The sequence below is a fragment of the Anabrus simplex genome, chromosome X (assembly GCF_040414725.1).
Source record: "Anabrus simplex isolate iqAnaSimp1 chromosome X, ASM4041472v1, whole genome shotgun sequence".
Taxonomy (NCBI): Eukaryota; Metazoa; Arthropoda; class Insecta; order Orthoptera; family Tettigoniidae; genus Anabrus; species Anabrus simplex.
In genome coordinates this window covers 119709650-119735250 of record NC_090279.1, presented here as the reverse complement: position 1 = coordinate 119735250, position 25601 = coordinate 119709650, and the positions used below count along the sequence as shown (strand labels likewise).

The window sequence follows — 25601 nt, the reverse complement described above, 5'->3', positions numbered from 1 at the left end:
TTTAAGGGAAAGCTGAACATAACTGGTCTGATGACCTTGCTGATTTTCAGGGAAGGTAGAACATCATGTGTCTGGTGACCATGTTGGTTTTAAAGGTTGGTAGAGCACTACTTTTCTGATGACCTTGTTGTTTTAAGGGAAGGTAGAACATTACATGTCTCATGACCTTGTTATTTCTAACGGAATATAGAACATGACATGTCTGGTGACCTTGTTGTTTCTGAGGGAGGGTAGAAAATTACATGTCTGCTGACCTTATTGTTTTTAAAGGAAGGTAGAACATTATATATCTGGTGACCTTGTTACTTTTGAGGGAATGTAGAACATTACATGTCCGATGACCTTGATGTTTTAAAGAAAGGTAGAATGTTATATGTCTGATTACCTTGTTGTTTTTAGGGAAGGTAGAACATACACGACTGATGACCTCGCTGTTCTGAATAGTTTCCCTGTAGTTAGTGTTGAAACAGGAGAAAGAACGTCACATCTTATTTACAAGTATCTTTATTATATATCAACTCTGTACATGAGATCTGTTCACAGCGGGATCTCGCAGATGAAGGACCGGCGTTCTGCGCAATTGTAGTTCATCAGCAGACCTGTCCTGACAGCAAGGGCGCACTTTTTACCAGCGTTGTTATTCGGGTAACGAGGCCTCCACCAACTGCTGAGTGCAGGCTCACCTGAAACACAGGACACAAGTGTCGTACACTCGATCCATAACACTTTATCTTTCTTCAGATTATCCCAGTTATTTCCGAGGTCACTGGAACACCCCAGGCTCATTTTGGTTTTCGCCTCAGATTTACCGCCAGATGGACTTCCTGACAACACGCGCATTTCTGGATGAAACCATCAACGCAGTATACAGCGGGATTCGAACCTCAGCCTTCATAACCCCCAATGGATTTGGGAGTTAGAAGAGCATCCACGTTATCCCCTGTTTCTCGTAAGAGGACACTAAAAGGTCAACCACTGGATCTCACTTGAGACCGTGGTTTGACGACCACGGTTCCTCTTGTTGAGCCTGGCATTTTCCCCACTAAATTCTTGTCAGGCTCCTCTCTCTTATCTTCCTTGTGCGACCTCTCTGGGTCAACACTTGTTCTAGTCCGACACCGACGGCCTTGGGAGTCTTTCATAATCACGACCGTCGTGGGGCTTCTCTATCTTTCCGGTACCTTCAATGGTCTCCCAGTGGTATTCCTATTAAAACAATATTCACTGATGTTCTACTTGACTGCACTGTTAAGCCACCAGTAATCTTATTCTAAAAATAACTTCTATTGATGGCAACAACTTACCACGTGAGCGGTTCGTCAAACTGGTATTACATATTGCTATCATGAAGTCAACCAGGTTCGTGTAAATGAGATCGGAATATGTTCACAGATCCACGAATTGGAGCGATGTCAATTTTATCTACGCCTTTAACAGGCAGCTGAAGCACTTTGTGGAAATTTATAAAGAAGTCTTGGATGTCATCTCGTGCTCCAGTTTTCAATCCGATAACTCTGATGGTACGAAGCTGGTACTTCATGTCGATACGCCGTGTGCTTCCTGCACCTGTACTCTATTACGTGCATTTCCACATTCTGTTCCGCTCTTCTGTATTGAATTGTATTCCCTATCATTACGCACCGCGGTATTTCTATTCTGATTTTATGTACTTATTCTTACAATTCTATTAATAAATAGTCCGTCCCTTATAAGACACAGTCATCGCTTTCGGTATATTTTCAACATTTTCAAGTTTCGTAATTCTTATCCGTGTGTTTTGAGGTTGCGACAACATTGTTGTTTTATTTTCCCGATAAGTACGACCCCGTGGCTAGGGACCATAGAATACATCTATGGTATTCCCTGCCAATCGTAAGAGGATAACAAAATGCGCCCAAGGAGCTCTTCATTTTGGAGCGCGACGTAGTGACCGTGGGGAAGTTAGCTGAGTCCTGGCATTACATCCACATAATTTTGTCAGGCTCCTCACTTTCATCTATCCTTGGTTAACTCTCGTTCTTGTCCGACCACGGCGATATTACATTTTCGATACCTGAGGAGACTTTCATCTCCCCCTTCCCTTTCTTTAGCCGACACCTTCATCTCTCGAAGTGTCGACCCTTTTCATTCTTTTGCTCCATTAGTGGATGGCTGCCCAATTTTAGTTCCTCATGAAATACAAATACCACCATACCACCAACAAACATTGAAAATAGTAATAAGTAACAAACGTCATAAAATATTGACCGATCTGCCTCAGAGGCGATGAAGTCTTGTCGCCATAACGTACCACAGTGGTTCGAGTGATTGAATAGGCCAGAGAAGAAGTTGAAGTACATGCTGATGCTCCTCAAACCAAGATCAAATCCACTATGCCTGGAGCACTGTCGTCTGAAGAAGTTGTGGCACTGCCTTGTTATACATCAGTTGACCTAAAATGTCCACTTAGTAAGAATCGCGCCGTGCTGTCAGAAACTCACAACATTATAAACGACTAGTGCTGTACGACAAGTAATTGGAAATAAGAACCACACATGTTAATGTATTTATGAAACAAAAGACAGATAGTCGTTACCCCTGGAAGTACTGAACGCTGAAAGGCATAACAGTCTATAATGATAATGTATGTATGTATGTTAATAGTCTTTAATACATACTATGGAGATAACATGGTTTGCATAGTGCAAATGATCCATTCACTGAGAGATAGTATTTAACACTTAACAGTTCGAGATCTTGAAATGTGTAACTGGTGCCAATGATTCCCGTTTCCTCAGTAACTTTGTGTAAGGCAACAGAAGTGCCGTTGTAGCTATGTACATCATCACACGAGGCAATCACTTCGTAGAAATGAGCGTCTGTATAGACGATATAACAGTCTATAAATGTGGAAACATTCTCATTATTTCAATATCATCCTGAATGACAAACAAAATAGGGATTTAATACATGAAAGATCTGGCCAAGGTATCCTCACAGCCACCGATCTCTAGCACTTGGCGTGCTGGTAGCACCTGGATATCGTAACGTGCCATGCTGTGTTCCACTGAGTAACATCAGAGATAAACAATACTCCTTCATGCGATGGTTTTCTAGGAGGTTCCTTCCCATCTGTAATTTTTCTACTTTCATTGAGCACGCCCACTGACGAAACTATGCCCATCCCGATCTGTCACCCGCAGTGCACATTTTATAACAGACACAAACATATCTAAAGTCAATACAAACCAGTGAACCACCCAAAAGCCAGCCAAAGTGAAGCGATGAGAATCATAATTGCGATGAACGAAATACAAAAAGGCAGAGTGCCAATATCACCCCAGTGGAGTGATAGTGTTAGACCGTACTTGTTAGTGGCTGCAGGGAATACAGTGATGCGAAACGTGCAAGTCGCAGACTCAAAGAGAAACGGAAATTGTAGTAGCTGCAATAAGGAAGCTGAAAAGGGAGCACAGTGACATTCACAACAAATTCGAGCACTTCCTTTTATTATAACTGAGAAGAAACGGGAAGGAGATGGCTTCAAATATCACAAAAATATGAAAATTCAAGCGCACCAAGAAGTAGAAACTGCTTCAGGAGTCGATGATGTGAAGGTGAAGAGAGCAAGTACATATGTATCGATTAGTTAACCTGAGGTCAAGTGAAGACACCGCGGTTCACGGCTAGACGTCATCTGTTCAGAAGAAAACATTCCGGGATCAAATCGCAGAGACTATTAGAACAGCGAAGTTGGCTTTGGTCATCTTACTATCGACGATGTCACTACTTGGTCTGAGGTTCAGCAGGTTCCGTAGTCGTTAGCAAGGATATGGATGACATTGCCACACAACTTTCATTCTACGTCTCTGAAGTGTTAGCATCTCAATTTGTAAATTACTGTTCACGTGCGAGTAGAGAGAGACACCATTGAGTTCTTGGCGATTACGACGAAGTTAGGAACACTACGTATCTATTATACTTTCACGACGAGACATGCTGGCAATTTTAATTAATTAATTAATAAGAGCATACAAATGCACATAGGGAAGTGTGGGTGTTTATTCTCTGGTATAATGTAGTAGTGTTCTCTTGCGATTCTTGCAACAGAAGAAGTAGTATTTGTCACACAAACTACACGAAGAGTCCTTGTTGGGTTCATGGTATTTTGTATTCTTGCATATTCTGTGGTGGTATCCACGTATCGCCAGGCTTGTCAGTGCAGAACGCACGTCGTGGTTTCCTTTTGTCCATCCTCTATCAATCATGGCATCTGTAGAGTAGAAATTCTCTTCTACATTCGTCCGCTTGTCTCGTCGGAGGGTCAATAATTATTTTCTTGGCTGGTTGATGGCAGCATTAAGTGACATCTCAAGTCCTCATTGAAGGAGGTTCATACGCAAGCCTTGAGGGCGCTTTTTTGCAATTCCGATGGCTCATTTTAGGAAGCGGACTTTTACTTTTTCTATTGTCTCTAGAAATTCCCAGATCAGTTCCAAGTCGTACGTGATAATTGGTACTATTTTAGCGCTGAACAGAGTCATAGCTCTTATCGCTCTTTCCCTGATGTGGATCCTGTATGACGTTCCTGATGTCTCTAGAGTTAGTCCTAAGTATTTGTTCCTAGTAACATCTTGTCTTCGGTCGGTAACCTGCCCCTCTTCGAAAAACCATATGTATACTTTTTCCAGGTTTATGACGAATTTGTTGTTTTCAGCTCAAATGTTCAGTTTGTTTAAGGCTTCTTTAAGGTCATTTTCTGTCTGCGAACCTAGGACCATGTCATGAGGATACATATAGAGCGACACCGATTTCAGATTTTCAATGGATTTTCTGCGTCAGATGTGGCAATGTTAAACAGGAGGGGACTAACTGGGTCACCTTGGAGTACTCCATTTGTTTGAAGGATTTCTTTTGATATACTTATCCCCTCGTTTATCGCTACATTGCTTTGTGATAGGAGTTTCCTATGAGTTTTACAATTGCCTTGTCTTCTGTCATGGAGTCCATACTGTTCCTGTCTAACATGTCGAATGCCTTTGTAAAGTCTGTGAAGACTGTAAAGTATTTGCCTTTGGGGAGTCTTAAGCCGCCCAGATGTCTTCTTGTAGACATTTTCTAGCCTGTGAAGGTGATCGTTTCCTTCTTAATCTGAACTGATACTCTTATATTTGATGGTCAGTGAAGTTCGTTTGTCCTTCTGATATTATACTCCAGAGCAATCCCTCGTTATGAGATTGGTTTGTCGGCTTGTCCTTTCCTGTATATCATGTCTTTATTCTAAATTTCCTCCAGTCCTCGGAGATTTTTCCGCTTTGTAGACATTTGCTGAACAAAAAGATCCATATATTTGCAAGGTGTTGTGCACTTCTTGAGACCGAGTAATCCTAATTCCGTTGGTCTGACGATATGACTACCTTATTTAAATCAATAATTTAAAAAGCTCAAGCACAAAACGCACCAAGGAGTTTCTCAGCGGACGTTTACGAACACTTGGTCTTTGTCCACTGTGAGATGCATTCGGTACTTCTCAAAATCTGGTTTCCGTTTTGTCCTCACAAGAAAGTTTTCAGCCCACACAATAGAGAACAGCTCTCCCACATCAGGGAAGCCATCCGGAAGCCATCCGGCTGTAAAATTGTGTGGCCCCACCAGAGAGTAGAAATGACCTCCTATGTGTCTCAGGAGGATGTGATGACCAAACAAGTGCGGTTTTATCCCCACCGGAATTGTTCATCTTCTCTGAGTGCAAACAGTAAGGACAAGGCCACACATTGTACCAATCAGAAATGAGAAAGTCTGCGACAAAACACGGGAATGCGTTTCTGCATTTGAGACTGAGATAAATCAGCATCTTGGAGGAATATAAAGTTCTGGCTATGATGTAAATGAGACCTGGTAATCTGGCAATCTAGAAGTTATAGCTTGCTGCTTGTGAGAACTCTTAAAGTCTGCGAGGGCTCCTCAAACATTTTCACGTGTCAAAGTAAAGACATTCCTGCTCTGGCTCAGCTCAGTAATATCAATGACGCTGATAACGGTGATACGCGTATCCTTCTAGGTAATTCATGGCGATATATCCTGAAACAGAGACAGCAGTTACGTACGGTCTTCATCATTCAAAACCGTTCGTTATAATTATATAGAAATATTGTTTTCGAGATCATCTGAGCGAGTACCGAAAAGTACATTCTAGCCGTGAAAATGGAAATATGGATATTCTAAGCAATATTCTGGGCCTTGCCTCACGAATTACTTCAAGTGATTCAGAGAAAATAAGGAAATGTTTAGTAATCGGTAAAACACAACGTCAACTATAAATAGAGATCAGAGTAACTGACAGCTGCTGGTCATTGGTAGTGTGCGTGAAGAAGAGAATAATAAAATATGACGACAGGCCGTACATTTAAACAGGAAGCGACACATTCTTATTCACTCGGGCTGTTTGTCTACGAGCTTTACCTGTAATACTTATCGTCGCACATGTGGGTCCTCTTCTCGCCATGAGTGTGTTGGTGATCAAGAAACACCCTGTCCCTGCTAGTTGGTAGTAACATTTATCACTACGAGAACTCCATGACGAGGAATTTTTATTAAATAGGATGTGCATCACTAAATGCCATTCCTTCTTCTACGCGATGCAGGAGCATTCGCACCCATTTCCCAGGTGATCGACCGTCTCATGGTGAGAGATATTTCCAAGGCGTTTTTGACGGCTGCTTCGTTGTTGAACCTCTTTCGTGTCCAACCATGACCCCAGGGTACTGTTGTCGTGTGAGTGACTGCAGTCACGTCCTAGTACTTGAACTATGGGCAACGACTGAGGGGACGAGTAAATTGTACTGAGAGTCGGGAGTAGTATTGGGCACCTCGGACATATTCTGAGTCATGGCCCTCCTTGAGTCGGGAGTAGTATTGAGTACCTCGGACATATTCTGAGTCATGGCCCTCTTTGAGTCGGGAGTAGTATTGAGCACCTCGGACATATTCTGAGTCATGGTCCTCCTTGAGTCGGGAGTAGTATTGAGTACCTCGGACATATTCTGAGTCATGGCCCTCTTTGAGTCGGGAGTAGTATTGAGCACCTCGGACATATTCTGAGTCATGGTCCTCCTTGAGTCGGGAGTAGTATTGAGTACCTCGGACATATTCTGAGTCATGGCCCTCTTTGAGTCGGGAGTAGTATTGAGCACCTCGGACATATTCTGAGTCATGGCCCTCCTTGAGTCGGGAGTAGTATTGAGCATCTCGGACATATTCTGAGTCATGGCCCTCTTTGAGTCGGCAGTAGTATTGAGCACCTCGGACATATTCTGAGTCATGGTCCTCCTTGAGTCTGGAGTGGTTTTTTTTTGCTAGCGGCTTTACGTCGCACCGACACAGATAGGTCTTATGGCGACGATGGGATAGGAAAGGCCTAGGAGTTGGAAGGAAGCGGCCGTGGCCTTAATTAAGGTACAGCCCCAGCATTTGCCTGGTGTGAAAATGGGAAACCACGGAAAACCATCTTCAGGGCTGCCGATAGTGGGATTCGAACAGTCTGGAGTAGTATTGGGCACCTCGGACATATTCTTAGTCATGGTCCTCCTTGAGTCTGGAGTAGTATTGGGCACCTCGGACATATTCTTAGTCATGGCCCTCCTTGAGTCGGGAGTAGTATTGGGCACCTCGGACATATTCTGAGTCATGGCCCTCTTTGAGTCGGGAGTAGTATTGGGCACCTCTGACATATTCTGAGTCATGGCCCTCTTTGAGTCGGGAGTAGTATTGGGCACCTCGGACATATTCTGAGTCATGGCCCTCTTTGAGTCGGGAGTAGTATTGGGCACATCGGACATATTCTGAGTCATGGCCCTCTTTGAGTCGGGAGTAGTATTGGGCACCTCGGACATATTCTGAGTCATGGCCCTCTTTGAGTCGGGATTAGTATTGGGCACCTCGGACATATTCTGTGTCATGGTCCTCCTTGAGTCGGGAGTAGTATTGGGCACCTCGGACATATTCTGTGTCATGGTCCTCCTTGAGCCGAGAGTAGTATTGGGCACCTCGGACATATTCTGAGTCATGGTCCTCCTTGAGTCGGGAGTAGTATTGGGCACCTCGGACATATTCTTAGTCATGGTCCTCCTTGAGTCTGGAGTAGTATTGAGCATCTCGGACATATTCTTAGTCATGGCCCTCCTTGAGTCGGGAGTAGTATTGGGCACCTCTGACATATCCTGAGTCATGGTCCTCCTTGAGTCGGTAGTAGTATTGGGCACCTCGGACATATTCTGAGTGATGGCCCTCCTTGAGTCGGGAGTAGTATTGGGCACCTTGGATATATCCTGAGTCATGGTCCTCCTTGAGTCGGGAGTAGTATTGAGCACCTCGGACATATTCTGAGTGATGGCCCTCCTTGAGTCGGGAGTAGTATTGGGCACCTTGGATATATCCTGAGTCATGGTCCTCCTTGAGTCGGGAGTAGTATTGGGCACCTCGGACATATTCTGTGTCATGGTCCTCCTTGAGTCGGGAGTAGTATTGGGCACCTCGGACATATTCTGTGTCATGGTCCTCCTTGAGCCGAGAGTAGTATTGGGCACCTCGGACATATTCTGAGTCATGGCCCTCATTGTGCTCAAGAGGCGAGGACTATACAATCAACCATAGGTCGCTAACCTGTCAGAGGAGAGACTCTAACTTGGACTATGTGCAAATAGATTAGCAGCCTGCTTCACATAATTTACCGAGCTGAGAATATTTTAAGCAAGCCGCCGGGAGTAAAGGATTTCCAATTAGTTTTGACAGTGCAGGATTCTTTGGAAGCAAAGAGGTGAAGGAAATGGTATTCGATATTAATCTATCGACCCACAGTAATGGGGAAATCATAACAATTAAAGTAGAAATGGGCGAGTTAGGAAGAGTTAGGAAATACATTATTTCGGCAGGCGGTGATAATGAGGAAGGGATAGGAGGAAATCAAATGCTTTTAACAAGTGTTGAAAAGGGATGGGCAGTGTGTGGGGTACGGAGGGAAAAAGGAAAAAAGTAATGTTTTGGATTAATGTGGTAAAATAGTACTTCCGAGCAAATAATGGTACAGGTGGAAGGAATATAAGAGGAAATATTCATCGTGACGCCGCGAACAACGAAGCTCACAGAGTAATAAGATGAGCCTGGAAAGTTAGTCAAGGTCCTTCTGATTTGACGAAAGCAGTAATTGCACCTATTTATAAGCAAGAGGACTGCTAGAACCATCAAGGTACTTGCACCGGGCAAGGTATTCACTAGTATTTCATGAGGGAGAAACCAATAAATGTCTTATACTCTGTTGGATGAGACCAGTGTGGTTTCAGACCTCAGAGGGGTTTTCATGGTCAGGTCTTCAGTATTCGTCACATAAGTAAAAAGTGCTATGATATGAATAGCAAGTTGTGTTTATGTTTCGTAGATCTAGAGAAGGCATATGACAGAGTAATTCAGGGAAGGATGTCAGCCACACTGAGAGAATACGGGATTAAGCCTAGATTATTGGGAGCAATAAAACTCACTTATGTTGACATTGAAAGTTGATGGTAGAACGAGTTCTTGATTCAAGGTACTTACAGGGGTGGGATATGGCTGCAATCTTCAATGTTGTTGTTCATAGTTTACAAGGATCATCTACTGGAAGGTATAAAGCGCCAGGGATGCTGAAATGTCGTAAGCATTTTGGTGTTAATGGCAGACAGAGCTGAAAGCCTGCAGTCTTATTTCTTGGAATTTGAAATAGGTGCAGTGAGTAGGACATCAGTATTGGCATTACCAAGAATAAAGGGGCTCCCTGGCGTAGGCGGTAAAGGCGTACTCGGTTCGCCCGGAAGGACGTGGGTTCGAATCCCCGTCAGAAAGTCGTAAAATTTCCACTTCGTGACGTGCATATGGCCCTGAGGTTCATTTATCCTACATCAAAAATGAGTACCAGGTTAATTCTTGTGGGAAAAGGCGGCCGGTCGTAGAGCTAACAACTCTACCCCATCAAGTGCCGAGGTTACGAATAGTGGAAGCCTTTACCTTCCACCACTCCCAGGGCCTTCATGGCCTGTACGGAGATGTCTTTGCTTTTTTTTTTTTACCAAGAATAAAGTCATGTGAGTGGAGAAGAAAGTTTCGAGAACTGAATGTCAGGTCGGAGATACAAAACTGCAACTTCTCCCAGGAAGCAAGGTGCAGCAAAATTAATGCAGTGAGCTCTGGGATGAAACGGTCTGTTTTCAGGAAACCTTCGCTGTGTGGGAGTGCAAGCTGGGTGGACTCTGGATATCTCGTCCATACGCTAGTTGTAATCTACATTGAAATAACGAGAATGAAGTCTAGAAACACCGGGTGGGAACAATGACAGAAAGGTACCCAGAATGAGAAGATAAATTTTAAGTGATATATAAGTTCGATGGATGAAGGGGTACTCCGGTGTTGGGGTCGCGTGAGGTGAATGGAGGATGATGGGTTACCTGCGAGAATAACGGAGTCAGCCATCGAGGGTAAGAGCAGCAGAGGAGACCAGGACTCAGTTTCTAATTATTTAAAGACAAGAGGTGTGTAACTAAACAAGGCACAACATTCTATAATGATGATGTCCCTACCACGACCCCAGTGTGTCTTACTCTCTATTTGACGTCCGTGATAAACCTGCACGTCATGGTGCGGCACATAGCCTAATCCTGTCAAAGAACACCGAGAGGTCTGCTCAAGGGTTAACGTCCCCATCCGACAGATGAATGTCCTCATACCCTCACTTTGCGACTCTTTCCCTTCATTTAGTCATAACTAATATTATTCACTTTATGTTCCAGTAACTACATTCGTATGGTTTGGGAGACGCCAACGTGCCGGAATTTTATCCATCAGGGTTTATTTTATGTTCCAGTAAATCTACGGACATGAGACTGACATACCACCTGACTGAGCGAGGATCGAAGTTGCCAAGTTGGGCTCAGAAAGCCTGGGCTACTGAGGGCAGGACTTCTTCATTCCTCCCCTGATTATAGGCAATACGGTGTGGTCGTCAGCCAGTGACATCGCTAACTACAGCTAAATGTCGGCTTCTGTTGTTTAATATGACCAATGTCCTCCATCCGACATTCGGTAATTCATGAGGAGAAGAGAGCTAGAGAGGACTCACCTCTCACAGACACCCAACGATCTTCACCTTCGGGCTTGTAAACTCCCATCCAGGGGCTCCGGCTCACATGCTCTTCCATTGGAGGGAACACCTCTCTTCTCTCCCGTTCACTTTCCGACACCATCAGATCACCTCCGTCTCTCTTGCACTGCTCCCTGGCGTCACTCCAGATCTTCAGTTCACGGTACGTCTTATAACAGTTGAAAGCTTCAAACAGTCGGTAACCTGTGGGCAGATAGAACATCACATTAAACAATTAGTTCGCACGTTTATATTTTAGACTATCCTACGGGTGAAAATGATGATCCTTCATTACTTGTCGTACTCTTCGATGCATGACACGGTCAGGAGACACCGTAGCGTACAGAAGAGGAGTTAATGAGATGAAGTGAAGTGAAGGACGTGAGGTACGATAGCGGAAAAGGAGAGGGTGAAACGCGGTGCCGACATGCAGCCTACTTCGGTCATAAAACAGCAAGTGATTTTCTCAAGGCTCAACATCGCCATCCGTCATAAATGCGACCTATGCCCTCAGTCTAAATGAGCAATGTGGTGAGATTTGTAATGAATCCAGGCTTTTGTACGCTATCTAGCAGCACCTCTCCCACCCGACTGGCCAACATTGTGATGGTGAAACTTGTTTCGACCAACGGGACGCCTTAAGCATCTTGCCCAGCAGGCGGACCAGTGCTTCTATCTACGTGATAAACTGATTTGTGCAGCTCATTTCCGGAGCTGGATCGTTCGGAGTATTTTCGAGATGATTTAGCTGTCTTGGAAACAGCCAGCTCTCTTCGTATTCCGGAGATGTGAAAAATTAATAATCAAGAACATCACCGTCGTATTTCCTGTACATGGTCATGGATACTTAAATATGTGTGGCGCATCTGAAAGTACACACAGGGAACAAACATGAAACCAGAGCATGATATACGAACTGATCTTCTTTTTTCTGATGTAAATGCTTCCTAATAAGAAAACCTTCACTTGTAATGATTCAGAGTGAAACATATTTCCTTCTTTAAGCTTTAGCTCGTGTAATATCAACGTCCATGCTCCTTCTTCCACTCAAACTTTGCACTATGGCAGCAGTAGCACGATCATTTAAGGCCCTTCACTCAAATGTGCTTCGGTAGGCAAAGTGGCGGTAAGTCGTGATGATTAAGCGGTGCCGAAAACCACTGGGTGATTTTGTTTTAAAAGAAGGGAATCCAAGGCAATGCATTCCTTTCTTAACTTTCAGTTGATATTTCTTTAACATTGTATAGAATATAATTATTTCCTATTCTTGTTGTTTTATGTTCAGATTCGGAATTTTCATAGACACATCAGTCCGCGTGGAATGTCCCTTCCCTTGAGAGTTACGTTTCCTAACTGTCCTCCGGAGAAATTTCATCGATATCCGTAAATTACTTTACTTTTATCAAGAAGTAATGCTACAAATTGGTATCACAGATACAAACAAATTATGAGTCGGATGTGTGTCTTTTCCTCGGACAGCCTTCTCCCACTGCTCTAAATGGCTACCTGAAGATGATCGGTTATGTGTACGAAACATGCAGCACTGTCTTCAAGCCCAGTAAGACATAACTCAAGACGCACTATGTATTAATGACTTTCTCTTGAATTTAGTTGCGTTTCCTCTGTTTTGTTGCCACCTCCATTTGCTCACCATTAATAACTCTGGAGCCTCCTAAATCTACATTAATCACTCATTAGAGGGGGCTTTTCTCCAACTGCAAAGTTTCTACTATGTACAGTATTTCCAATAGTTGCGAGCAATAGAACCACTAGAATGTGGTCCACATTGGATTTCTTAAAAGTGAACGACATATTACTAACTTCATCATTTGTACAACTTTTGGTTAAATTACACGAGACATTATTTTACAATATTTTAAAAGTTAAATCTCAGCGGTTGGCAACACTGCATTTATGAGTATTTCTACCTCATTACACCTTGATTAGTCACAAAATGCAGCTATTTTGTGTTGGCCTGCGAGACCCATGTTATACATTAGTGTAGAATAAACGAGCACTTACACAAAACAGGAGCACATATGACAGTCAGTAAAACTGAGAACATCAGCACTGATCAACGGCATCCACACTTGGGAAGAACCGTCGTTCTCAGACCGAATTATAATAATACTGTGAAAGAAAACAAAGGCCAGGTCATGTCGTCTTAGAACGTCCTGAACCCGCACATATTGTGCCACTCATCGGAAAGGCATCCGCAGTTGTACCAAGTAAAGTAATGAGAGTTACCGAGCGCAAGAGATAAATGGAGAACTTCTGCTTGACCACTGTCTGCCTCAAGGTCTATAAAGAGCTTCCACATGTTCTCCACGTGCCCAAGGAACCGCGAGGGAAGAATGGAATAACTGACAGAGGGATGACCTATAATTCAAACTTCAGCAAGTTTTCTATACAAAAAAATTCACAAGATTCACGTGTCTCTTGATTTAATATTTCAGAAAAATGTCTTGATAATTATTCTTTTCATACATAATATTGATCATCTTTATGTTTGTGTAATTAAAATTGAAACATGGCGTGACATGCGTCACTGGTGTGTAACCATTCAGGGTTCTGTGAGAGGGTGCATGTGACTTTAGGGTCTTCAAAAGGACTAATTCTCTTTAGGGAGACATAAACAGTTATCCGCGTTGACGTTATGTTCACTGAAATGTATGGTGAAAGAGAAGTTGTAGCAATTACAAGTTTCGATCGAATCGTCACATACGGCTTAAGTCAGAAAATGATGTTCTGAGAAAAACACGATCAAAGTTTTAGAATCTCAGCCAAACGAACACGCATATATACCGGCAATTATTTTGAAGTTATATCACTAGTATAATTCTTTCCTAGGGTTAGTATGTATTTACTTTAACTCGAAATGTTGTTTATTTAGTACATATGTTTAATCACAAAAGCAATCAATAAAGTAACTGTTATGGCACCTCGCCCAATTTTATAGTCTTACTGTCATTTTGATGAAGGCGATGCCCTTCAGAGTTTTTCTTAATGTTAATATTATTTAGTCAGCGAATCTACCAAAAGGGCACTTTGCTACCTCCTGCCTTTGGTGTATTTATCAATGTTAAACTTTTTCTTTAATTAACTGCTATTGGCATTTTACCAGTTTTTCTCTCTCGTTATAACAGAGGCTGTGCCTCCAACTAAAATTATCAAATGTAAAATTTATGCAGCGCAGGTTTTGACAAATTGCAAGTCATTGAATTAAACTTAACCTGGCAACGTTTCATGTAAAAATATTATCCTCTGTTTTTTGTCAGATATATAAAACGACTTGTTTTCAGGTGGTGTTGTAAGGCTTTCGACTTATTTACTATTCAATTATTCATGTGAAAAAAATGTCAGTGATAAAATATTTTTTGTAAACTAAGTGATAATTTTAAATCTGTGGTTCTGACATCCTTTCTCTCCAGTGGATCCCCCAGGGGTTTTGTTTCCTATTTCAGTCAAAAACACCTACAAGTTGAATTCTCCATTCGAGGAACGGTTACAATCCTAATGTGTACTGCTCGCAGCTCTCAAGGGCGCCCCGAACAAGTTGAGGAGGGAGACGAGCCTTTCTCTGAGAGTCCTGTGGAGTTCAGCAAGAACTGATAAGGATGGTTACTAAATTTTGTACGTTTGCAATTCACCTGGAAACAAAATGTAAGTATGGATTCCTGGTAGTTTTATTGAAGTAGTTTCCAGTTGCTTTCCTGCCCAAAATCGTGAATCTATCTTAGATAATGATATAATGACTGCGTGCCGTAGGAAAGAGCCATAAACGGGAAGGTGCCTTAATAAATGTGCACATCCAGATATTTGTCTCATGCAAAACTGAGAAGCCACGGAATCACCTTAAGGGTTGTCGAACCCACAACCTCTACGTGATAGTATCATCGGCTCGCGTGTGGGGCCGCTGTGCTGTACGCTGCGATATGTGGAACACTCACCGGGTCCCGCCTTCACTTCGGACCCAAGACGCTCTCATTTCTCATATTCTCTCTACTCGTGCACTCGTTCTGCAGACTGCTGCTCCAAGCAAACACCTACACAGTAACTGCAGGGTGAGTACTTTATCTGTGGAACGTGGAATACAACGATTAAGAGCTTTACTTTTCTATCTGAACAAACTAGATCCAAATCTCCAAGAAACACATGTACGTTCGTCTCTCGTACATCACTCATAAATAATCTGATTAACTTCTTGAGAGTTTATCACTCACCTGAATGAGGACAGGACCTTGGTTTCGTAGTAGTAGTAGTAGCTGTAGTAGTAGTAGTTGTTGGTGTGTTGGTACTAGTTGGTGTAGTAGTAGTTGGGGCAGTGATAATAGTAGTAGTCGGTGGAGTAGTAGCAGTCGGTGCAGTGGTGGTAGCTGGTGTAGTAGTTGCAGGTGTGACTGGCTTCATATATTGAGACGTCGAAGTAACTGGAACAAAAATACGCATGAAATATGCAATTTCTGATAAATAATAATCCTAAAAATCTATCCCAAACTGTGCAAATAAAATCCGTATGGAATCATTTTACGGTCTGCGACAAGACCTACTTCAGATTATGGTTATGTTCAAAAAATCGCCTGTACCAAGATTATTAAAATAGTGCGTGTGTCCCTTACTTGTAATGATTCTATTTTGTCCAGTTGAAACACTACTCATCATGATAATGCCGCTCCAGAAAGGTGTATATGGTTTGTTGTATCATTCAAGAAAGTGAAGAAAGGTTAGATTCCTTACGTAGGTCCTTTTGAACACAATCACGAGTTTAAGAAGGAGGAGGTTAATTTTGATTTGATGACAAATAAAGATAAGTTGTTTACACTTTATATTATTACTATATTTTCAAAGCAGAGTCATACAGCAACGGACATGATATAATTTAGGTCTCCTACACACATGGCATTCATTCCAGAAGGAAACTCAGTTTGACAGCCAGATCTAAATTGCCTACTGATGCCACGCTTCCCACATCGCTGATTACCTAGTGAAATATTTCCGCGTCTGCATCAATTCATCAGTACCTGTACACCGCAAAGAGATGAGCCCTATACCTAGAACTTAATGTTTCTCATATTTAACTTTTCCATACCATAAAAATACTTCTTCCGCCGGTATAAATACTCCCCCAGCTATCGATTTGATCTCATCTCTACAAAAACACTCCAGTTTTGGAAGAATCTTCGCCTCCATTACGTCACTTCTCAACCATGAAACAATTCCTTATGCAATATCTGGTAAATATGAATCTTATAACCACCATGTCCACGTACTTTCACTTCCGCTGCCTAGTCCGCCACGTATCCTTTCTAAACAACACACGCACTCCCAGTCCCCCACATAAATACCCCTTAGTTTCATTTATATTACCCTCTCCTAGAAAGTATCCCACTGATAATAACCTCCTCTCCATTCAACTTCATAACAGATCCCACACTATGTCGTACGTTGTTCGTACCAACATGGAAAACTACCAAACCCTTTCCCCATCTTCTGTCTTAACGTAATTCCTCTACCTTGGTTCCCTTTCCTCCGTGCACTTTCTCCCCGAGCCTAACTATGGAGTCCTCGATGACCAGAGTCTCGACCTCACTTATTTCATTATATCCGCTTCCCTACTAGTTTCAACAGTCTTCCATGATGTTTGCAGACCATACCTTCTCCTCCACCATGTTCCACCCCCTCTGCCCCTCCACCTACTGTACCTTTTCTCTTACCCCCACATTCCTGAAACAAGTTCATTTCCCCCTATATCCCTCTGTGTTTACCAGCGGTTACTCACGGATACCCTAGTGATAACTGCCCTTGACTTTATCCCTTTGCCCTCAGTTTCCTCCCCCTTAAACTATTAGCATATCTGTCTTTCAGAACTTCTCCTCCCACCGCACCCTGTACATTGTTCCTGTTCTACGTCAACAGCCTAAACACTTTTTCATACTTATCCCATATCTCCCTCCCGTCACCTGCTCTATGTTTGGGCTATGATCGTCCTATCTCACCTTAAACTCCGTAGAGTAACGGTTAGCACAATTACTTGCAAAGCACGTGGTCTACGCTTTTTCCCACTACTTTGAGAAACGTAATGTTGGCAGGACTGCAGGTAGGTAGTTAAATATGATCACCTCGATTAGGAGTGCTGCTGGAAAGAACTGTATAACCTCGGAAAAGGACACGAGTTCACATTATTACCAAAAGCATTCTTCTGTAACACCACATTTCAAAGGCCTCTACTCTATTTCTCTACTTAGCATGACTCTAACGTTACAGACAAATACTTCGGTAAACGACGGCCTGAATTGTATATTTATGGTGAGTAGAATGTTTCATTTACAAGATGGCTTCCTTTAGCAAGTATTCTTCTTCGGTAAATGAACGGATAGTTTCTCCTTTAATTCGTTATGTTACTTCCTAGCCACCCAAATTCCTGCACTTCCTTTATGAGTACATTTCCTAGTCTTATATCACTTACTTCACCTGACCTTATCTCCTACATTCAACTGCCCTTGACATCCTCCAACAATGACGTTCCTCCATATCCAATATTGCCTGCTCTACATACACATTTAACTGAAGGGGAGGCAGACCACGCACCTGCCTCGCTCGCTGACCACTGCAGTTTGTGTTACTTTTCGTTCCCTGTAATTCCAATCCTCTCAAGCATTTCAGAACGCCTAGTCCCGTAGACAATATCGAATAGGGAGGAGACTGACGCAGGCACGTTCCCTAGCAGATTGCCCCTGGACACGGAGGAGATACCGCCCACAAACACTGCAGTCCTACTTCTTTGGGGTAAGGAACACCGAGTGTGAATGATAGTTCTATGACAATGATCAGGTCTTACCGTGTACTGGTGGATGTACAGAAGTCACCGAAACAAGCTGCTCAACTTCACTGCTATCACATGATCTTTCTTGGTGGACATTCACGGCTAATTCCCATTGGTTCTCCGTCGATGTCAATCGCCGCGTATCAACCTGTAAAGAATATTGAACTCTTAAGACATAGAAAATTAAAGCCCACATTCAGTTCACAATCCACTATAATTCCAAGGTGAGTATGAAGCACCCATTTGAAACAACCCTTCCTACTCACATCCCTGTTTCCTTTCTCGCACGTCACATGAGATGCCATTATGCCCAACTACCACACCACACAACCACAAATGGTGCTTTACTCGGAGTTTCGCCGCACCATATAGTGGCAATCGGAGCCGTAACTTACGGAAAACCTATAACGTACTCCCAGATATGCTGTTTGCTCGTTATTCTTAGATATTACTAAAACATGCCTTTGCTGGTGGGACCTAGTGTTTACAGTGCACTAAGTCTTCTGGTATGGGCTAGAGCAATTTTGTTACTTTCATTGATCTGTCTCTGTCTTATCCTTGGCTTTGACAAAATGAAAGTGACTGAGGTATGAGCGATTATAGTAATGCCATTCCTTACGCGGCCAGTCCCTGCTATGAATGGTGTGAAAATATTGCTCATAGGGTCTGTTGGTGCATGCATTTCAGTGGGCTTGGCAGACTGATATGTAATAGCAACTTCTGGCTCGGTGAGGAAAGCAACGGGAAACTAGCTCACTCCTCATTTCCCTAGTACGCCTCTTCAGTGTTGCCTAGTCCATCTATGACAGCTCATGGTGGAACTGTTGAGGATCCAAACAGCCTTCGGGCTGATGACTAAACATACATACACATTACTAAAACATCCCAGTTTCATTTAATTCGGTACAATTGTTCGTGTGTTTTAGAACTGAATGTTTAAAACACGGAATTTCGGTATTTCTTGACATCATTCTCCTGCTGTAAAAAGAGACAATATGTCCAAAAAGAAATTCATTTATCAAACGAGACTTCTGATGTCTCCAAGCTCGGCTTCAGTGACCATAGTTTCGAGATAAAGGAAGTGGAGTGGACGAAATCACAATCACATATCAGAGTGAATATAACGGAGAGATTCAGGGATCGGTTCGGGAATACGGTACCGTAGACGGAGATGCGTATCCAGGCAGTGTAGCAGTAGATATGACCTGGCTGGACTTCTTCTTACGGCTCCAGGCAGTGTAGCAGTAGATATGACCTGGCTGGACTACTTCCTATGGCTCCAGGCAGTGTAGCAGTAGATATGACCTGGCTGGACTACTTCCTATGGCTCCAGGCAGTGTAGCAGTAGATATGACCTGGCTGGACTACTTCGTACGGCTCGAGGCAGTGTAGCAGTAGATATGACCTGGCTGGACTTCTTCTTACGGCTCCAGGCAGTGTAGCAGTAGATATGACCTGGCTGGACTACTTCCTATGGCTCCAGGCAGTGTAGCAGTAGATATGACCTGGCTGGACTACTTCCTATGGCTCCAGGCAGTGAGCAGTAGATATGACCTGGCTGGACTACTTCCTATGGCTCCAGGCAGTGTAGCAGTAGATATGACCTGGCTGGACTACTTCCTATGGCTCCAGGCAGTGTAGCAGTAAATATGACCTGGCTGGACTACTTCCTATGCCTCCAGGCAGTGTAGCAGTAGATATGACCTGGCTGGACTACTTCCTATGGCTCCAGGCAGTGAGCAGTAGATATGACCTGGCTGGACTACTTCCTATGGCTCCAGGCAGTGTAGCAGTAAATATGACCTGGCTGGACTACTTCCTATGCCTCCAGGCAGTGTAGCAGTAGATATGACCTGGCTGGACTACTTCCTATGGCTCCAGGCAGTGTAGCAGTAAATATGACCTGGCTGGACTACTTCCTATGCCTCCAGGCAGTGTAGCAGTAGATATGACCTGGCTGGACTACTTCCTATGGCTCCAGGCAGTGTAGCAGTAGATATGACCTGGCTGGACTACTTCGTACGGCTCCAGGCAGTGTAGCAGTAGAGATGGCCTGGCTGGACTACTTCGTACGGCTCCAGGCATTGTAGCAGTAGATATGACCTGGCTGGGCTTATTCTTACTGCTCAAGGCAATATTGCACTAGATATCGATTGGCAGGACTTCTTCATAAAACCCAAGACGGCGGCAGTTTCCACTTCCACGGAGCTCTTTTTTTTCCTCAGGGTCTCCATCTGGGCCGGACAAACTTTTCAGACTTCATCGTAAATCAGGGGGGGACCATTACGAGATATTTCCAGCCAGACCGATGTTCCTGGAATGATTTCTTAAAGGAAAGGTCTAGTTTCTACTTTATTTATTTTCCATAAACCCACAACCTGTGTGTTACCGTTGTTATATTATTTAACAAGTTCAGTGCGGGATTAACATAGACTGTTGTCACAAAGACAAACTGTGTGAAATGTCTGTGAAATATAAATTCAGTTAACGACTAAGTTCTAGCACCTCCTGTGACGATCTCTCGAAGTAGCTGGCTGCTTGTCCTGGTGCGAGCATATTAGCAACATGCAGATATTATTTTAAACACGGGACTTTTTCCCGAGCAATAACAACACAATCGTGAGTAATTACGTCTGCTATGAGTTACTCCACTTTCTTAAGCCGTTAGTGGTTAGCACATGAAAAGCAGGTTAGTGTTTGATGCACTATGATATCAAGGACATATTAGATTACTTCCGCAAACTGTACTGTGGTTTGAAAGTTGGTTGAAATTTGAATGGTGCATGCAAATATTTATTATACACAGCACTAAGTTACGTGTATTAATCACATACAATATTATCCATCCAACACGGAAACACAACTCTGAATTTGATAATACACAGTACCGTTATTATCCAATGTCCACTGGCGTTCTTGTGGCCATGCACAGACAGGTCCAACTTCGAGCCCACAGACGATGCACAGTGGTCTGTGCTCGCCAGTGAAACTGCTAGCATCAGGGGCAAGAGGACCTGGAACAAGTACAGAGTTCAACAGTTAACTATGACTAAAATGACAGCCTAAAGGAGGTTATGACAGAAAATATGGCACTTCAGTGCAGAATACTGATTTCAGCTTCATTCGCTATCCATCCTCAGTCAAACAAACACATTACCTTAGATCGTCAGCCCCGCTTGAAAACTTTGATGGTCAGTTAAGAAAACAGCCCGCAATATTTTACTGTGTAAATTAATCGTCCGCTTCCCTTTACAATTTTAAGTATTCTGACGGGATTTATTAACATGTTCCTAAGTATTTGTTAATTATTGTGACGAGAGCTTCATGAACTGGGTTCTAAGTACATGCTAAATGATCTTACCATTTCACGGCCCTTGATACATTTTCCTCTGTCGTGGCCAATATTCCTATAACGGAGCCTTGAAAACTACAGCCCCGACTAGTCCAAGTAACGAGTGCCTTGTGCAGAGACTCACTGTAGTTAGGGACAATGGCTGGACTGTATTTTCTCTGAACGTGAACCAACAAGTTGAAATGTAGAATGAGGAGATCGAAATCTCTGATACTTTACAACATATCTGCGTCTATCACAGTCTGATGACCCGCAGGCTTGCCTTTACAAATTGGAAAGACATAATTCACAAAAAGAAGCCGTAGCTTCCAAAGCACATTACCTAGGTCGGGTCTCGAATCGAGAAGTTCACTTTACATTTGGGTTTAAAAAAGGTACTCAGGATCGGCAGGAGCAGTTGCTTCTAGTTTTACATTAAATGGGGCTTGAACCTCCCATTTTAGTACACAATGATTTTACAATACGCCCGTTGTCGGGGCTGTAAAGTACGTTACACAGACCCTTAAAGCAGAAGGGGTGTATTACTCACATAATTAGTTATACCTGGTTATCCTCTCTGTATTAGTGGAACCAAACAGCAGAGGATGGGACCTTCATGAATTTTAGGGAAATGCGGACACACTAACTGTTACAAGCTTACTAAAATTTCTAAATCCTCCCGAGTTTCACACGCATAATTTTCACATAATTACATTTCTGCCATACCTTGTTAATTACCTGCTCCCCGCCTCCTCTCCCTTAGTACACACACAAGTCAATCAGTACAAGACAACTCTATCAGCCGATGTTTCTTGAAGGATTTACTTTCATACATTTTGAGTGAATAATCAATTTGATATTATATCATTTGATGGGCTGATTGAATTGATCACAGTTTTGATAACTTCTGAATGATTAAAAGAATATCTTACTGCTGATAGGTTACCCAACTTCAAAATACCACTTCTCTCCCAGGCTGATAAAGTGCTTTTAACACCAGGGAGCTGTCCAAAATCGATGCTAGGGACTTATTGTCACGGAAGTCAAACTACTAGAATATCTGACGGTTTAAGGCATTTCACACAGGTAACAGCATAGTCAACTTCACGAGGCCGCAATATCGAAACAGTGAACGTAAATGCCGGCAATGTCTACAAGTTTTCCTCTAGGATTCCACCTACACCTCTCTAAATGTGTCATAATTGGGCATAACTACTTATTTACCTTGGAGCACCTGCCCATTTACTGTACTTCACTGTTTGCATGAAGGAGCTATACCAAATTAGCTCAGAGTTTCTATAGTATCCCCAGTTTACAAGTGACTAAGTGACAAACATAAAAAGGGGATAGTTATAGGCCAGATAGCTTGACATGTGATGCACGTAAGATAAGGAAAGCATTCCTTCTTGTTACATTGCACACAATGTTTCAAACTGCTCTGATAGAAGGAAATTTGTGTTTAGGAAAAGTCATTCCACTAAGGAAGGGTTCAAGCAAGATATGGCAGATATTTTATACTCAGGAGGCCAAATGGACTGCATCGGTATTGACCTAATCAAAGTCTATTGAGAGAGCAGAACAAGGAAGAGACGGCCAAGGTGTAACTGAATAGGTGGCAATATTTCCAGAAAGCAAACCCAATGCCTTAGAATAGGTGGAACGCTGTCGGGTTATACTATGATTAAGAGTGGATCCCGCAAGCCAATGTTACAGTTTTCTTGCATGTTAATTACTGCGTCGATGCTGTGAAAGCAGCACATGGGGATCACTGCAAGTACCTAGGTGATCTTTACAGATCTCTTCATATGGTTATGGGTGTATTTAGGAGTTGTAGTAGGAATGTAAGACAGAGGCGTATAAGTCACTGGCAAGACCCATTCAGCGTACGAGAGACTCAGCAGATTTCTTGACTCAAGAACAACATGAAAAGATCCAGATGAGAACAGCGCAATTTGCTCTGGGTGGCGTCCGACAAAGAGCAGTGTTATGTTGGAAACTTCGTGCTGGGAAGACTTGGGAGTAAGGAGACGAACATTTTCAACATTATTTTGATTAGAAATACATCACCACACTTAACTCTATACATGAAAATTGTCAGGGATAGAGATTTAAGCGTTATGCCTGCATGACCTAAGCGCCATCACAGTCCTGGCTCTGTGGCCTCTTAGCACACTTTGTACGCATATTCTTTGAGGAAAGAATGCTGTGGAAACAGACTGATGACGTGCAGCAGATCTTGATGAAAGTTGTGGAGACATGTGAAAACCTTGGTCTACACCTGAACTTAAAGACGACCAAGGCCCTGTGGGTCAACGGAGCTCCGATACTGAGAATATCGCCGTCAACGAGCGCTGCAGCTTCGTCTTAGGATAGCGCGGAGCTGTGTGTATGGAGTAGAGTCCTGGACTATGAGGAAAGATTAGGAGCGTTTGAAATATGGGTCTACTGTATTGACCAGGATGTGTAGAAATGCGTTGGGCTATTAAGATCATGAAGCTCCACTACTCTGGTCATATCATGAGGCGCCCTCCTCCAAATAAATATGCAAGGGAACATCGAGAGAAGAGGGGTCCTGCGAGACCCCGCACGTCTTGACTGGGGAACCTGCGACTGTGGTTAAGCCAACGGCAAAAGTAAGATCGCCAACGTCCGATGACGGATACGGCACTAGGACTCTGTCCAGTGTGATGCTAATTATTCCGGTAGACTGAGCGTCCAAAGAGACGGGAGGATAAACGTGAAACTGATCATTACTACATGCACAGAATAATGTACTCTTAATAACGGATTGTCCCTCTATTACTCGGGTGGAGAGACCGCACTTAACTGTATAGCTTGGTGCCTGCTGAAAGCCTCTCTTTACTCTCCTCCGACATATCTCCTGCACTGACAGTACACTCACGTTCCCTTGTTTGAACATTCATCAATCACAAATTATTTCACTCAAATTCTATGAAAATTCCATTACTCTAAAGAGATATTCCATCCTTAAATTACCAAGTTCCATGGCGAAATGGTTTGGTACAACGGGTACCGGGTTCGATTAGCTGCCGTGTCGAGATTAAACCTTATTCGGTTAATCGGGGGCCGGGCGTTTGTCATGTCTTCTTAAGTAGGAGCCGCATGCCCAGAGACATGGAGATCGCCCATAAGACCTGCACAAGGCCTGCTCCGGGGACATTCGCCGTTATATATATATATATATATATATATATATACATTCGTTTAGCCCCTTAAGGAGCACGTTGAACCATTAAATAGCACTGGTATTCTTCATCTTCTTGTTCTTCTTATCTTCCCAAAACTTCCTCATCCTTTCACTATGGGCCTGCCGTCTTTCTTGTGTCCGTTATTATTATTATTATTGTTATTATTATTATTATTATTATTATTATTATTATTATTATTATTATTATTATTATTATTATTATTTGTCGAACGCTTGTCCCGTTTCACTACGAGGTCGGGTATGAGTTGAGATGAACCTGTCGTGGCGGGTTCTTTTTTCTTTTGACCGGATATCCTCTGATGTCAAACTTATCAGAGAAGTTAATGAGATGAAATGAAGTACCTGATATGATTGTAAGGAAGGAGAGGGTGAAACCTGGTGCCGGCACATAGCCTACTCGTGTCGAATAGCACCAAGCTGGCTGCTTATGACGGAACATCTCCACCCGACGGTCGAATCAAAGGCAACAGCGTCGTATGGCCTCACTCCGTATGAGCACTGCGGAGACGTTTACAATTTAATCCAGGCATTGGACACGCAATCTAGTGATTAGAAATTGCATGCCGCCAACACCTCTACCCTGCCGGCCAACATTCGAGCAACGGGACTCGAACCGAATAACCGCGGTGTCACAGCGTTTATACCTCAAAGCCTCAACGATCAAGACCAAGAGGCGGGTTGTTATTATTATTAGTAGTAGTATTAAATTTCCAATCCAAGACTGACGTCACTTCTCCCTTGACCCCTTGTTATCAGCTACAGAGAAATAAGCAAACACTCACCAAGAGAAGCGACATCCTTACGAGTTCTGATAGTGGTATCTTTAGCTCTGGCTTGCTATATATTTCATTTACTTGAGTTGTAAGAAAGTCCCGCATGCTGAAAGCTGCCAGCTTGTTGGCCGACTCGATGACCTCTAAGAACCTTTGCCGTCATGTTCCGATAACCCATAGGAGGTTTACCACGTAAAAAGCTCACTGTGCGAGCCTGTAACAAAAACTACGAATAAAGAGCAGATTTTAACAAAACTCTTTCATTTTGTGACTAGAAAAGTTACATTTAGTCTATATTAAGT

General features: G+C 43.0%; 1 protein-coding gene across 1 annotated transcript; it reads right to left on the bottom strand.

Moving 5' to 3' along the window:
* Positions 1–537: 537 nt before the first annotated feature.
* Positions 538–25323, bottom strand: LOC137503336 (hemolymph lipopolysaccharide-binding protein-like). Its single transcript, XM_068230892.1, has 6 exons — positions 25309–25323; positions 20855–20980; positions 17982–18114; positions 15367–15573; positions 11123–11347; positions 538–683 (listed from the first exon to the last, which is right to left on the bottom strand). The coding sequence occupies exons 1-6, from the start codon at positions 25321–25323 to the stop codon at positions 538–540; spliced, it is 852 nt and encodes a 283-aa protein (XP_068086993.1).
* Between the last annotated feature and the right edge of the window lie 278 nt (positions 25324–25601).